This window comes from Pongo pygmaeus, chromosome 18 (genome assembly GCF_028885625.2).
Source record: "Pongo pygmaeus isolate AG05252 chromosome 18, NHGRI_mPonPyg2-v2.0_pri, whole genome shotgun sequence".
Lineage (NCBI taxonomy): Eukaryota > Metazoa > Chordata > Mammalia > Primates > Hominidae > Pongo > Pongo pygmaeus.
In genome coordinates, this window is record NC_072391.2 from 14,303,975 (window position 1) to 14,317,214 (window position 13,240).

The 13,240-nt window shown below is 44.0% G+C and overlaps 1 protein-coding gene across 5 annotated transcripts in view; it reads left to right on the forward strand.

The window, feature by feature from the left end:
* Positions 1 to 12,646, forward strand: part of PARN (poly(A)-specific ribonuclease) — a 191,333-nt gene extending 178,687 nt beyond the window's left edge. For 4 of the 5 annotated variants that reach the window (XM_054454916.2, XM_054454919.2, XM_063654685.1 and 1 more), the window contains 2 exons: positions 1,308 to 1,501; positions 11,607 to 12,646. In XM_054454916.2, the coding sequence (XP_054310891.1) occupies positions 1,308 to 1,501; positions 11,607 to 11,662 (250 nt within the window). In that variant the 3' untranslated portion in view covers positions 11,663 to 12,646. Of the gene's footprint in view, positions 1 to 1,307; positions 4,768 to 11,606 lie in introns of those variants that run through there. The other variant, XM_063654684.1, reaches the window with a different exon arrangement.
* Positions 12,647 to 13,240: the final 594 nt, after the last annotated feature.

Below are 13,240 nucleotides of genomic sequence, written 5' to 3' on the forward strand. Positions count from 1 at the left end.
GGTCAGGAGTTCAAGACCAGCCTGGCCAACATGGTGAAACCCCATCTCTACTAAAAATACAAAAATTAGCCAGACTTCATGGTGCATGCCTGTAATCCTAGCTACTCAGGAGGCTGAGGCAGGAGAATCGCTTGAACCTGGGAGGCGGAGGTTGCAGTGAGCTGAGATTGTGCCACTGCACTCCAGCCTGGGGGACAGAGCAAGACTCTGTCTCAGGAAAAAAAAAAAAAAAATTAGCCAGGCATGGTGGTGGGTGCCTGTAATCCCAGCTACTTGGGAGGCTGAAGCAGGAGAATCACTTGAACCCGGGAGGCGGAGGCTACAGTGAGCCGAGATCACACCACTGCACTCCAGCCTGGGTGACAAAGCAAGACCGTGTCTCAAAAATAATTAAATAGATAGATAGATAGATAGATAGATAGATAGATAGATAGATAGATAGATAGATAAAATGTAAAAGCACCCACCTCCTAGGAAAAGCTGGTAGGATCATTTTATCTCTCTCCCTCCCCACCCTCCCCATGTGCTTGAATGGCCTCTCCTAAATAGAATGCCTTGAATTTATTTGAGGCTTTTCATAACTTGGGGGCTATAACAAAAAAATCTCTAAGACCCATTTAGAGGAGAAAGGACTCACTGGCTATGTGGACGCTGTTTTTATCTAGTTATATTTCAGGGAACATTTTCTTAAGGAAAAATCAGGACACATAATCTGATTTAATTCAATATGTCAAATCCTATAAAGCTTTCAAAATGAAACCAGATTTAATTATACATCTAACAAGTCATCTTTTTGGAAAGGAAGAAGATTACATGAAGATGGGGTATGCTCTGTAACTATATCCAAGTTTTAAGCAGTGGGATAGCAGACTGATTGAAGAATTCTTCAGTTCTTCTGTTTATCCATTAGGCAGTCATGAAGAGAATAATGCTATCTTCTGATTTAATGTAATCAAAACTATTATTTCATTATATTATCTCTACTATTCTACTATTCTGTTACAATTGTTTTATCAAAATAGAGACTACTTTACAGATTTGTTCTTGAGCACTCGGATCAGCTTAAATTTGTATATATCTATTTACAAGCATAATTTAGAGCTTTTTTCTGAATAAGCTTGTTATAGGTAAACTTCCAGACTTCAGTTCATAATAAGGTCTTTAATTTTTACACACAGGCAGCAGCTGCCCATGTTGTTGATGGCTGGCTGAGTGTTAATAGAATTAAGAGTATTAGAATATTTTTATAGACTAGTTTTCCTGTAACTCTCAGCACCTTTTATGTTGTTCCACTTTTTGCATTTCAGTTTTACAGCTCCCAGCACAGTAGGAAAGAGAAATTTGAGTCCTAGTCAAGAGGAAGCTGGCCTAGAGGACGGAGTGTCAGGGGAGATTTCCGACACTGAGCTTGAGCAGACCGATTCCTGTGCAGAGCCCCTCTCAGAGGGAAGGAAAAAGGCCAAGAAATTAAAAAGAATGAAGAAGGAGCTTTCTCCAGCAGGTTTGTATTGGATCTTGCCGAAGTTCTGGGGCCATGGACTATTTAAATGCTCTAGAAACTCCTATTTTGGGGGAGAAATTATAGCAAGGCTTCACTTGGTGGCAAAGCCCGTGTAGTCTTCCACCAGAGCAGATATTTTTAGGATCAATTTAATTTAATTTGAGGAATCCTAAAAAGCTCTGGCTCGGGCAGCATAAGGCCTGGGGGGTCTCCTTGTTAAAGATGGCTAGTCTATTTTGGTAATCTCTCTCTCCTCCGTGGTGTAGAGGTTTTGCTGATGTGTTTAAAGCCGCCTCAATATTTAAAATGTGCATTTAAATGTGCACAGAGGCCCCTCCTACATGTTATTTTCAGTAGCAGAGTTTTCACTGTTTCCAGCAAAACCCCCAGGCAACCTGGATTTCTCTCCTAAGCAGAATTATATAAGAAGCAAAGGAAACAGGAAATTAGCACCTGTTGAGAGCCTACTACATGCTAGATGCTGTAGTAGGAGCCATTTCTTTCCTTATTTCATTTAATTTTCACTGTAGCCCTGAGGTGGGAATCATCATCCTTATTTGATGAAGCAGATGCCTAGGCTCAGGGAGGCTAAGTGTGCAGGGCCATGCTGCACTTAAGAAGCACAGCCGAAAGGCAGACCCAGGTCTGCCTGAGCTGAATCCCATGTCCTCTCCACCCCGCAGACGTGCCTCACTTAGCTCTTCGTGCACACATGCCACACAGGGCCACAGCAAGAGGCCAGAAGGGCGTCTTGTCAGTCAGCACATGGAAAAGGCCGTTCCCTGCTGCTGGGGGCAGTCCAGCAAGGCAGCAGTCACAGTGACAATAATCATGGCCACTGCTTATTGAGTGCTTATTACTGGGGCCAGGAGAATGCTTAATGTGTAACTGAAATTCTTTCATTTAAATCCTTGAGACAGTCATCATTATCCATTTTACAGTTAAGAAAACGGAGGCCCAAAGGGTTATGTGAGTTGCCCAAAGTCCCAGAGCCATTAAGTCTGTCGTACAAGAAAGCTGGTGAGGCCAGGCTCGGTGGCTCACGCCTATACTCCCAGCACTTTGGAAGGCCAAGACGGGTGGATCACTTGAGGTCAGGAGTTCGAGACCAGCATGGCCAACATGGCAAAACCACGTCTCTACTAAAAATACAAAAAATTAGCCAGGTGTGGTGGCGCATGCCGGTAGTCCCAGCTACTTAGGAGACTGAAGTAGGGGGACTGCCTCAGCCCAGGGAGGTCAAGGCTACAGTGAGCCAAGATCGCGCCACTGCACTCCATCCTGGGCAACAGAGTGAGACTCTGTCTCACATACACACACACAAAAGAAAGCGAGTGCTTTTAACCAAGGTTATGTGTTGAGAGACACTGACCCAGACACAATTATAATCATTCGCCTTTGTCTCACATCGTGACAGTTGTCACGGTTAGCAGAACTAACAATCAAATCAAAGGAAAGTAGTAGTCAAGCGGTGGAACTTGATTCATACCCAAGCTATGAATGCACTGTTTTAATTAATCTCCTTTTGCATGTGGCCCGATCTGACTGTGGGGAGTTTTCTGAATCTCATTGATATTAATGAAATCAGACAAGTAGCAAAAATGTCACATATGCTTTTTGTACATTATGCTGAAGCTGAATTTCAACAGAAAACTTAAACTTGTGTTTGAAGCCTGGATTGGATGTTTTAGCTGTCTCTTGACTCTGGGTGTCTCTCTTTACTTACCTCCTCTCCTTTCTCTGAATTAACTATTGGAGGGGGCCAGGCATGGTAGCTCACAACTATAATCCCACCACTCTGGGAAGCTGAAGCAGGAGGATGGCTTGAGCCCAGGAGTTTGAGATCAACCTGGGCAATATAGTGAGACCTTTTCTCTACCAAAAAAAAAAAAAAAAATTTAAATATTAGCTGCGTGGGCCTGTAGTCCCAGGTACTCAGGAGGCTGAATTGGGAGGATGGCTTGAGCCCAGGAGTTTTGACTGCAGTGAGCTATGATCGCATCAATGCACTCCAACCTGGGGGACACAGCGAGACCTTGTCTCAAGAAAAAAAAGAAAGAAAAAGTATTGGAGAAGTTTTTAATCTGTAGCATCCTTAGTCTTCAAATTTCATACCTTTATTACCACTGTCATGTTTCATGTGCTCAACAAATGTTAAAATAATGAATGTCAGCATGATTTCTAGAGATCGTACTGAGCAGGATTTAAAGGGGCACTTGTATTTCTGTCCTTCATATCTCTCTCTTCTGGATTTTTTTAGTTTATTACTTCTCAGGGACAAGCTTTTCGTTTTTCCCCTCTATATCAGCATAATCTGAAAAATATTAAAATTAAAATAACTAATAATAGACTGCATTAATAGATTAGTTCCTTTTATAGCTTTCATCGTTTTAAGTGAAAACTTTCTATAAGTTATTTAGGGTTTTGAATTTATAATACTGTAATTAAAATAAGGGTTTTTGTCCTCCCATTGACAGTAAAGCTGTCACCGCCACAAGATTTGAGCTAAAAAAAAATTGTAGATTTTGTACTTCTTTGTCAGCGCTGCCAAAAAAAAAAAAAAAAAAAAAAGATAGAGAAAGAGACATCTTGACAACTTTTAATTGAATCAGAGAACTTGAGTAAATCGAGCTTTCTTCTGGAGCACCATTCATCGAGCAAGACCCCTGACGGTGCCAGGTGGAAACTTAATGGATCCTTTCCACCTGGTTTGTTTTCAGTGTTTAATCCTATTAGTATCAGCAGGATGTAGGTCAGGATATCAGGTGCGGAACCTGTGGAATCAACCAATTTGGCTTGCTCGTTTACTTTAATAAGGTCCCATAATGAGTGAGAGTACAAAGTTCAAGCCCTGTTAAGGGTCTGCATTAAACTCTCAGAAGTATTTAGAGTGTGCCAGGAGCCGCGAGGGTCTGGTTCGGGTGGTGGCAGGAACTGTATTAGAGTGCTAGGCACAGCGCGACAAAGTCTGTCCAACCCAAAACGGTGCTGAGGCGTTGGGTCTGAGCTCCAGTACTCAGAAAAGCATCTCAGCAGGTACTCAACAGATCCTCGGGGGCTTGGGGGCCCAGCCCTGGCAGTGAGGGCATCAAAGACATAAAAGGGCACTACCTGTGGGTATTTTCTGTTCTCCAAGGAGGAAGTAGCAAAAATTAGGACGCTGTAATATCCTATGTTGTAGCAATCCCAGAACAACTGATGCTCAACAAATACCACACAGAACAAATTTTTTAAAATTTAATCTTGCCGGGTACAGTGGCTGACGCCTATAATCCCAGCACTTCTGGAGGGCGAGGCGGGCAGATCACCTGAGGTCAAGAGTTCAAGACCAGCCTGGCCAACATGGCGAAACCCCGTCTCTACTAAAAATACAAAAATTAGCCTGGCATGGTGGTGCACACCTGTAATCCCAGCTACTCAGGAGGCTGAGGCAGGAGAATCGCTTGAACCAGGGAGGCGGAGGTTGCAGTGAGCTGAGATCGTGCCATTGTACTCCAGCCTGGGTTACAAGAGCGAAACTCTGTCTCAAAAAAAAAAAAAAAAAATGTAATCTCTTTATATCTGTTCTTTTTCTTTTAATTTTTTTTCTTGACCCAAGCACGTGAACTCATAGTATACATTTTGATATCAAAGATACACTAAGAATTAAGTACTAGACCCAATCCCAGATAACTAAATGACATAAATAGTGGAAGAAAGGACTATTTATTGGGTTTATACTGTTAGACAGAGTGCTAGGAACATCCTTTATTGTCTTGTCTAGACCTTTTAAAGATGCAGTAAGGTGCAGATACTCTTTCCCAGTTGTACAGAGGAAACTGAGGCTTAGAGTTGCAGACTTAAAAGTATCTAACTGACATGTGGGAGGTTGGGGAAACTCATCCAGACTTTAGAGGAAATGAAGGATTCATTACACAGGTGAGTGTTTCTTGCAGCTGTTCTAGATCAGAAACAATTACCAATCTTGACTTTCATGTGATAAAGTCATTCGATAGAAATCCAAGCGGGCTGGGCATGGTGGCTCACGCCTGTTATTCCACCACCGTGGGTCAGGAGTTTGAGACCAGCCTGGCCAACATGGCAAAACCCTGTCTCTACTAAAAATACAAAAATTAGCTGGGAATGGTGGTGCTCCCAGCTACTTGGGAGGCTGAGGCAGGAGACTTTCTTGAGCCCGGGAGGCTGAGGTTGCAGTGAGCCCAGATGGCGCCACTGCACTCCAGCCTGGGTGACACAGCAAGACTCCAAGACTCCGTCTCAAGAAAGAAACACAGAGAGAGAGAGGAAGGAGGGAGGGAGGGAAAGCCAAGTAACCACTCTCCTTCAGGGCTTCTAGTTTATATATATACTATGTACTCAGCAAATATTTTTCTCGTAAGTATGGTTATTTCAATCCTATTTTTAGGAGGTGAATGTACAGCGTAAGTCTCCTCCTTTTCTGTTGATATGACTGTGTTGATTGGTAGTGCTAGCCACTTTCCATCCAAGCAGTTCTAGGTACATACTCGGTTGGTACACAAAGGAAAACTACTCTGCATGCCATTAATGCTGGAATAAAATGTCTTTAGGAAGTGTGGCTGTTTTCCCAGGTCATGTTTAATTGAAGGATTTCTGTCACATACTTGTTCTTGTTGATGTGTTCCTGGGGCCTGGAGAAACGCTGCCCACTCCCTCACTTCTCTGGAGAATTTCAGGGCCGCATGGATGGTCTGATGCTGCTTGGGCTGACCATTGTGAAAATACTGCTGGCTGGTCCCTAGCAGCAGGTTCCATCAGCACCTTAGTTAGATGGTGTTTACAGAGGCATGCCCAAAGGAGATACATTGACTATTCCCGGTTATTTTTTGTCCTGTAAATAGAGACATTGTTCAGTCTTTTTTCCCCTAACATTTAAAACAACATGTTAGGCCTTTTAAGTGTTTGCCAAAGAACCTGGAGTTTTATTGGAGTCTCGACTAACCTGCTGAACTTTTCAAGCTGAAACCCTGAGGGTTACAGTATAAAAATTTAGAACCTACTTAGAGCAGCAGTCTCCTCATGCTGTTACTGGTCTCCTTAAAGTCAGAAACAAGATCTACAGCTGCTGCTGTCGGTCACCTGAGAGACCAAGCTGAGGCAGCCGAGCGACCTCCCAAGGAGCCTTTTAATTACTATGTTCAAGTGTGGTTTGCAGTGAACGTGGTGAAGGAGGTGTGGGCTGCTGTGCAGCGAGGCGGAGGCAGGGCACTCAGTGTGCATTTGTGCCCTCCCTATTCCTCCTGGCAACTCCAGGATGTCATCAGCCTTGCAGGGAGGGGGCTCACCTTCTTAGTGTGGGAAACTGGCCCCAGGGCGTACCCCCTTGAGCGTTTCCTAGTTAGAACCTTGTGTGCAGCTTCCCAAAGGACCTTCCTGTGTACGGATGTCCACTCTGTGGAAGAGGATACAATGGGAAGCTTCCAGTGTCCTGTGCAGCTTCTTAGAATCTGTTTGGGATTCACCTGGAAAAAGCAGTGCCTTACCCCTTCAAGTTTCTCCATTTCAACTCCAGTTAGGTAAAGGGGAGAAAAGCAGAAATATTCACCTTTTGTGTTCCCCATCTTTTAATTTTTTGTTGTTTTTGTTAATAAAATAACGTACTCAGCATGAGAATTTGGAAAATGCAGAAAAATAGAAGACAATTAAGCCCCCAGCCCCCCACTTGATGCTGTGGTAACAAGCATTCTTGCTCTGCGGCCAACCTCGTACCCTGTATGCAGCTTGTATCCTGCCTTTTCCCCTTTTAGAAACTCTTGGCCAAATAATCTTAACTATAAGCATAGTATTTCATATTAAAATTTTGTTGGTTTTCTTTTAAAACATTGTTTTTAATATCTTTCGCCAGGTCAGCTTCAATAAGATATAATTGTACCCAATGAAAGTCATCACTTTCAGGTATACAATTTGATGAGTTTTGACATCTGTGTACAGTCATATAACCACCACTATGATCAAGATATAGAACTCCATCACTCCAGAAATTTCCCTCATGCCCCTTTGGAGTTGATCCTTCCCCCAACCCCCACACAGATCCCAGCGGCCATTGGTCTTCTTTCTGTCCCTGCGATTTTGTCTTTTCCAGAATGTCATATACCTGGAATCATGCGATAGTTAGCCTTTTGAGCCTTTCATTTAACTTCTTTCATTTAGCACGATGCATTTGCGATTTGTGGTGGTGCGTGTATCCTCAGTACACTCTGTTTTACTGCTAAGTGGTATTCCACTGTATACAGGTATCACTATTTATCCATCACCCAGGGGAAGGATATTTAGGTTGTTGCCAGTTTTTGTCAATCAAGAATCAAGCTGCTATAAATATTTGTATACAGGTTTTTTGTATGAATTAAGTTTTCATTTTCTTTGGGTAAATATCTAGGAGTGGGATTGCTGGGTCATGTGGTAACTGTATATTTAGCTTCATAAGAAATTGATACACTCTTTTCCAAAGTGGCGTCACCATTTTGGATTTCCCCCAGCAGTATACAAGGCTTCAGCTCACTCTGCACCTTCACCAGTACTTGATATTGATACACACCCCTTTTGCTTGTTTGTTCAGCAGTTCTAATGGGTATGTAGTGGTATCTCATTGTGGCTTTGGTTTTTATTTCCCTAGTGACTAATAAGCATCTTTTCCTGTGATTTTTTGCCATCCAGATTTCTTATTTGGTGAAATATCTTTTCATTTTTTCCCTTTGTTCTAGGGTTGTTTATTTTCTGACTGTATTTTGAGAGTTCTTTATAGATTCTGGTTACAAGTCCTTTTAAGCATTTTACAAATATATTCTTCTAGGTTGGTTTTTCTTTTCATTTTGTTGGTGGTGGTGGTGGTGGGTTGTTGTTGTTGTTGTTGTTGTTGTTGTTGTTTTTGAGACAGTCTTGCTTTGTCGCCCAGGCTGGAGTACAGTGGCACGATCTCGGCTCACTGCAACCTCCGCCTCCCGGGTTCAAGCGATTCTCCTGCCTCAGCCTCCTGAGTAGCTGGGATTACAGGTGCCTGCCACCACGCCCAGCTAATTTTTGTACTTTTTTAGTAGAGACGGGTTTTACCATGTTGGCCAGGCTGGTCTCGAACACCTGACCTCATGATCCACCAGTCTCAGCCTCCCAAAGTGCTGGGATTACAGGCGTGAGCCACCGCAGCCAGCCTCTTTTCATTATTTTAACAGTGTCTTTTGAAGAGTGGTAGTTTTAAATTTTGATGAAGTCCAGTTTATCAGATTTTTCCCCTTGGATTTTGCCTTTGGTGTCATATCTAAAAAATCTTTGCATAACTCTTAAGTTGCAAATATTTTCTTCTATGTTTTCTTCCAGAAGTTTTACAGTTTTATGTTTTACAATTAAAATGTACAATTCAAGTTAATCTTTGTATATAATGCAAGCTATGGATTAAGGTCCACTGTAACAAGAGGCAGATGTTCTTAAGTATCTCCCTCCCTCCCTCCGTCCCTGTCTTCTTTCCTTCCCTCCCTCCCTTTTTTTTTTTTTTTTTTTTTTTTTGAGACAGTTTCACTCTGTCACCCACCCAGGCTGGAATGCAGTAGCACTATCACAGCTCACTGCAGCCTTGATATCCTGGGCTCAAGTGATCCTCCCACCTCAGCCTCCTAGGTAGCTGGGACCACAGGTGTGTGCCACTACACCTGGCAAATTTTTAAATTTTTTGTAGAGGCAGGGTCTCCCTGTGTTGCCCAGGCTGGTCCCAAACTCCCGGACTTAAGCCTTCCCTCATCAGCCTCCTAAAGTACTGGGATTACAGGCATGAGCCACCACACACAGCCAAGTATCTGTTTAAAAAGAAAAGTTGTTCCTAAATGATTCTTTACACTCCAGTAAAACAGGGCTGTGAAAATGAGTTCTGTGGAAAGCTGACCGTAGCTGCTGCTTTTTAAAAACCATACCTTCTTATCCGCCAGTTTTGAGACTGGCCGTTTGTTGATCTACAGCTCTCCCTTTCTAGAAGGTGCTGGAAAGAACACTGTTAGTGGCCTTCATTTCCCCTCTGGTCCGGGTCTCCTGTAGATGGCTCCTACAGTTCTGGCCCCTCTGTACACATCATTCTCGCTCAGCAGCTGCACAGGTAGACAGTGAAAACTAGCATCTTTTTGATTATAGACTGTTGGCTTTCTGGGGAACAGCCATGTTCCATGTTGGGTCAGCTTATTGATAAGGGGAAGAGACCTAGCGTTCATTAAAAACTTACCCAGCAACTTTGCTGTATCACAGAAGTCCTATACAGCATAAAATAGTGTTAGGTCCATCTTAGACGAAGCAGTGAGACCTATTCAAGGTCATCCAGCTAGTAAAATGGTCCAACTTGACTTGCCTTCCTCCAGAACTTTTTGCTTATTCCATTATTTCCTGTTAGCTCTTCATGGAACCACTTCCTGTGTGTCTGATGGCTCACTGTGCACTCACACACACACCCCAACTAATGGCAGGTGCAGATTGGCAGGTGCAGATTACAAGCATTGCAGTGCAGTTGCTTTTAGCAATTTATCTTCCTTTTTCCTCTGAGCTGGATTTAATTTACTTCAGTTCCCCACATTTAGCATTGTAGCTTTTACCTTTAGAATGGCTAATTGGCTACTGCAATATTTCTTTCATATTTGAATTATAAAAGTGCCCTTAATGGATGTTTCTTTTCATACAGTTAGGTGTTTATTGTATCAATGTGTGACGGAAGGCCAGGCTAGCTGCTGGTTATCACAGGCCCCTTGCGGTACTTCACTGGACCCCATGAGTCCTTTTCAGTGGATCATCTCCTGCCCATCTTCACTTCTCCGGAGTGGTCTCGCCATCTTTACCGGGAGTCCCAGAACGTGCCTGTTCAGAGCGATGAGACCCAGAGCAGAAAGATTCCGGTTACCCTTTCCCGGTCTCCTCATCCTAACTCCCCGGATCTTATCACAGTAAATGATCAGAAGTGGAAATTCTCATGTTAGCAGAAATTCTCTTCATGTTTTTTCTTGTGTTTAGACCTCGTTATCTTTAGGCATCCCTGTTACTGATGATAACCACTCTGAACTCAGTGATATGATTCCCTAGTTTGTAAGACACTGCACCCCCTCCGTATTTAAAAGTTATGTCCCATTGGAGGTATCATCAAAGACTTCTCTCCCTTTCTAAAATCTTGGTGTTAGCAGCTAGAAGAGAGACTGCCAGTTTTCCCTGCCAGCCCGACTTTATGACTTAATGCGTGGCACCACTTGTGCAGCTGACGCCTGGTCGGGCCACACTTTGCATTGTGAACATGCTCTTTCCTGACTTCCCTCACATTCATTGAAGTCCAGTCCCAGCTCAGTTGCTGGCCGCGGCTGCTCATGTTGTAGAAAGTGGCATGAATAAAAAAGAAGGGCTTCTGACATTGGGGTGAAACTTTGTCACTGAAGAGATCTTTTCAATCCAAGAAGAGGATCCCAGCCAGCTTCGCCAAAGCTGGAAAAAGCTGCAACCTTCTTTTGCCCCTGTTGAGACATTGGAACCCCACTGGTTGGCTTCCCTCTGCCCTACAGCTGCCCACCTGAGATTTCTCACCTAGGCAGAGCCACAGCACAGCACAGAGAAACTCAGTTTCTGGGTACTTTGGCAGGGATCTTGGTGCTGTGGGAGGATTCAAACCCCATCTCAGCCACTTGCTAGCTCTGTACATCTGGTCATATTACCCACTTCTCTCAATCTGTTCTTGCATCTGTAAAATGGGGTAGTGTTACCATCTTGGTGGGCTTTTAATGAAGATTATATGAATTAAATGCCCGCTGTATTGCCAGCAAAGAATCCAGCATGGTGCTCAGTAAGGAATACTGTGCATGGCTACAGTTTAACTCCTGTGAAATAGATAGATGCTGGAGGCAGGGAGGTGCTTCCTCTGCCCCCCCATGATGTTTCTGTGGTTTCACCTTCCCATGCTGGGCACTGCCCTCCCTAGACAAGACCTGTCTGTGGACTCTTTACAGTGCAGCTGTTTAGCCAGACGCTGGCCCCGTCTGCAGCCGTCACAGGCCCTCTGTATCTCTGCTGGTCGTGCCATGCCCTCCTCAAGGTGCCGTCCTGGTCTTGCTGTTCATATTGTTTCGTTCTTTCCCACCAGGAAGCATCTCGAAGAACAGCCCTGCCACACTCTTTGAAGTTCCTGACACATGGTAACCAAGACCTGAGGGCAGCAAACCGCTGGTGCTGTCGCTGTGAGCAAGAGCCGGCTGGCACATTTGGAAGCCATACTGTATTTAACTTAATCAAATGTGGTATGGGAGGGGTTGGAAACCAAGTTGTCTCCTGGGGGGGAAAAAACAGGTTTTATTTTTGTGGCTGTGGTTTTTTTCCCTTTTTAATCTAACTGCCTGTTGACGTTGACACTCATCATGGTTGTAGGCTGTCATGAATGTGTACGTGCTTAACCAGTGAATTCCGTGTTGCTCCTGTGAGGCCTTTCCTGTCATGACCCATGTGCTTAAGAACCTGCCTGGTGGGGAGTGTCGGCTGTGAAATCCGCAAAAAGAGCTGACGTTCCAGCTGCCGTGATCATGAATTTGTGGGTGTACTGTCCTGCCTGTGCATCTTCTCGCACTGAGATTTTGAGGCAGTTGCAGCCCTCAGTTAGTCTCCCAGTGGAGAAATCGGTTGTGCCTCCCTGCTTCCCACCATAGCTGCCTGAAAACATGATGCTCTCACGCTTGTCCTTCCATCAGGAAGATGTCCACTCACGCCCACCCATGAGGGGGCTTGCCGTATGCCCTGGCCTTTGGGCATATTTATGTAGAGTTCCTTTCTCCTAAGACGTGAGTTTCTTATGGGGGATGTACAAGTAAAAAGGTTAACTTCTGTTCTTATGCGTGCTGCTGTGTTCACTTTCCAGAGTCTCTGTTCGTTTGTTTGGATGGCGGTCTCGGGGTACGGCAGTGTGTGTGCGTACGTGTGTGTGTGTGTGTGTGTGTGTGAAATCGTGCAAATCTACGTGTCCCAGCCCATTCTCCGTTGAAACAGATCACAGCAACGACAAACGCTCATGGCGCTGCTTCGCTCCACCCGCTTCAGATAGATCATTGTTAGATATTTCACATTTTTGTATGGTGGAAATAAAAATGAAAAATGTATTTCCAAAAGATGAAAATTAAAAACATTTTCATAGGACTCTGGTTTTCTCCTCTCTTTTTTTTTAATAAGTGAATGATGTTTTCACTCTCTAGTAATACACAGATAAATTTCACACTCCTAAAAAATCTGGTAAGCCACTAAGGCTGATGTTCATGGATTTTTTTCTTTTTCTTTTTACCCCTAACTGCTGTACCTGCCACGATGGATCAGCTCCTCAGTGCCGAGCTGAGCCCTGGTGGTAAGTGGCCTTGTAGGAGGGTGGGAGGAATGAGGACCCTTAGCCCTCACACTGGAATCCCAGGGTGTTACGTAGATTCCGATCTGTAAGACAGTTTCCCCAATCAAGAGCCTCTGTCACACCTGTAAGCTGAGATGGGAGGATCACTTGAGCCCAGGAGTTCAAGACCAGCATGGACAACACAGTGAGACCCTGTTTCTTTAAAAAAAAAAAAAAAAAAATTTTTTTTTTTTTTTAAAGCATGTTAACTTCTCTTCCCCCTTCCTGCTCCTCTCCCTTCCCCTGGAGTTTTGTAGCCACAAAGTTAGAAACCTAGGCTTGGCCCACCCCTCCTAGAGTAGTCAGCACACACGGCTCGGTGGAAAGTGTGAAGGTGGGATGGAGACAGACAG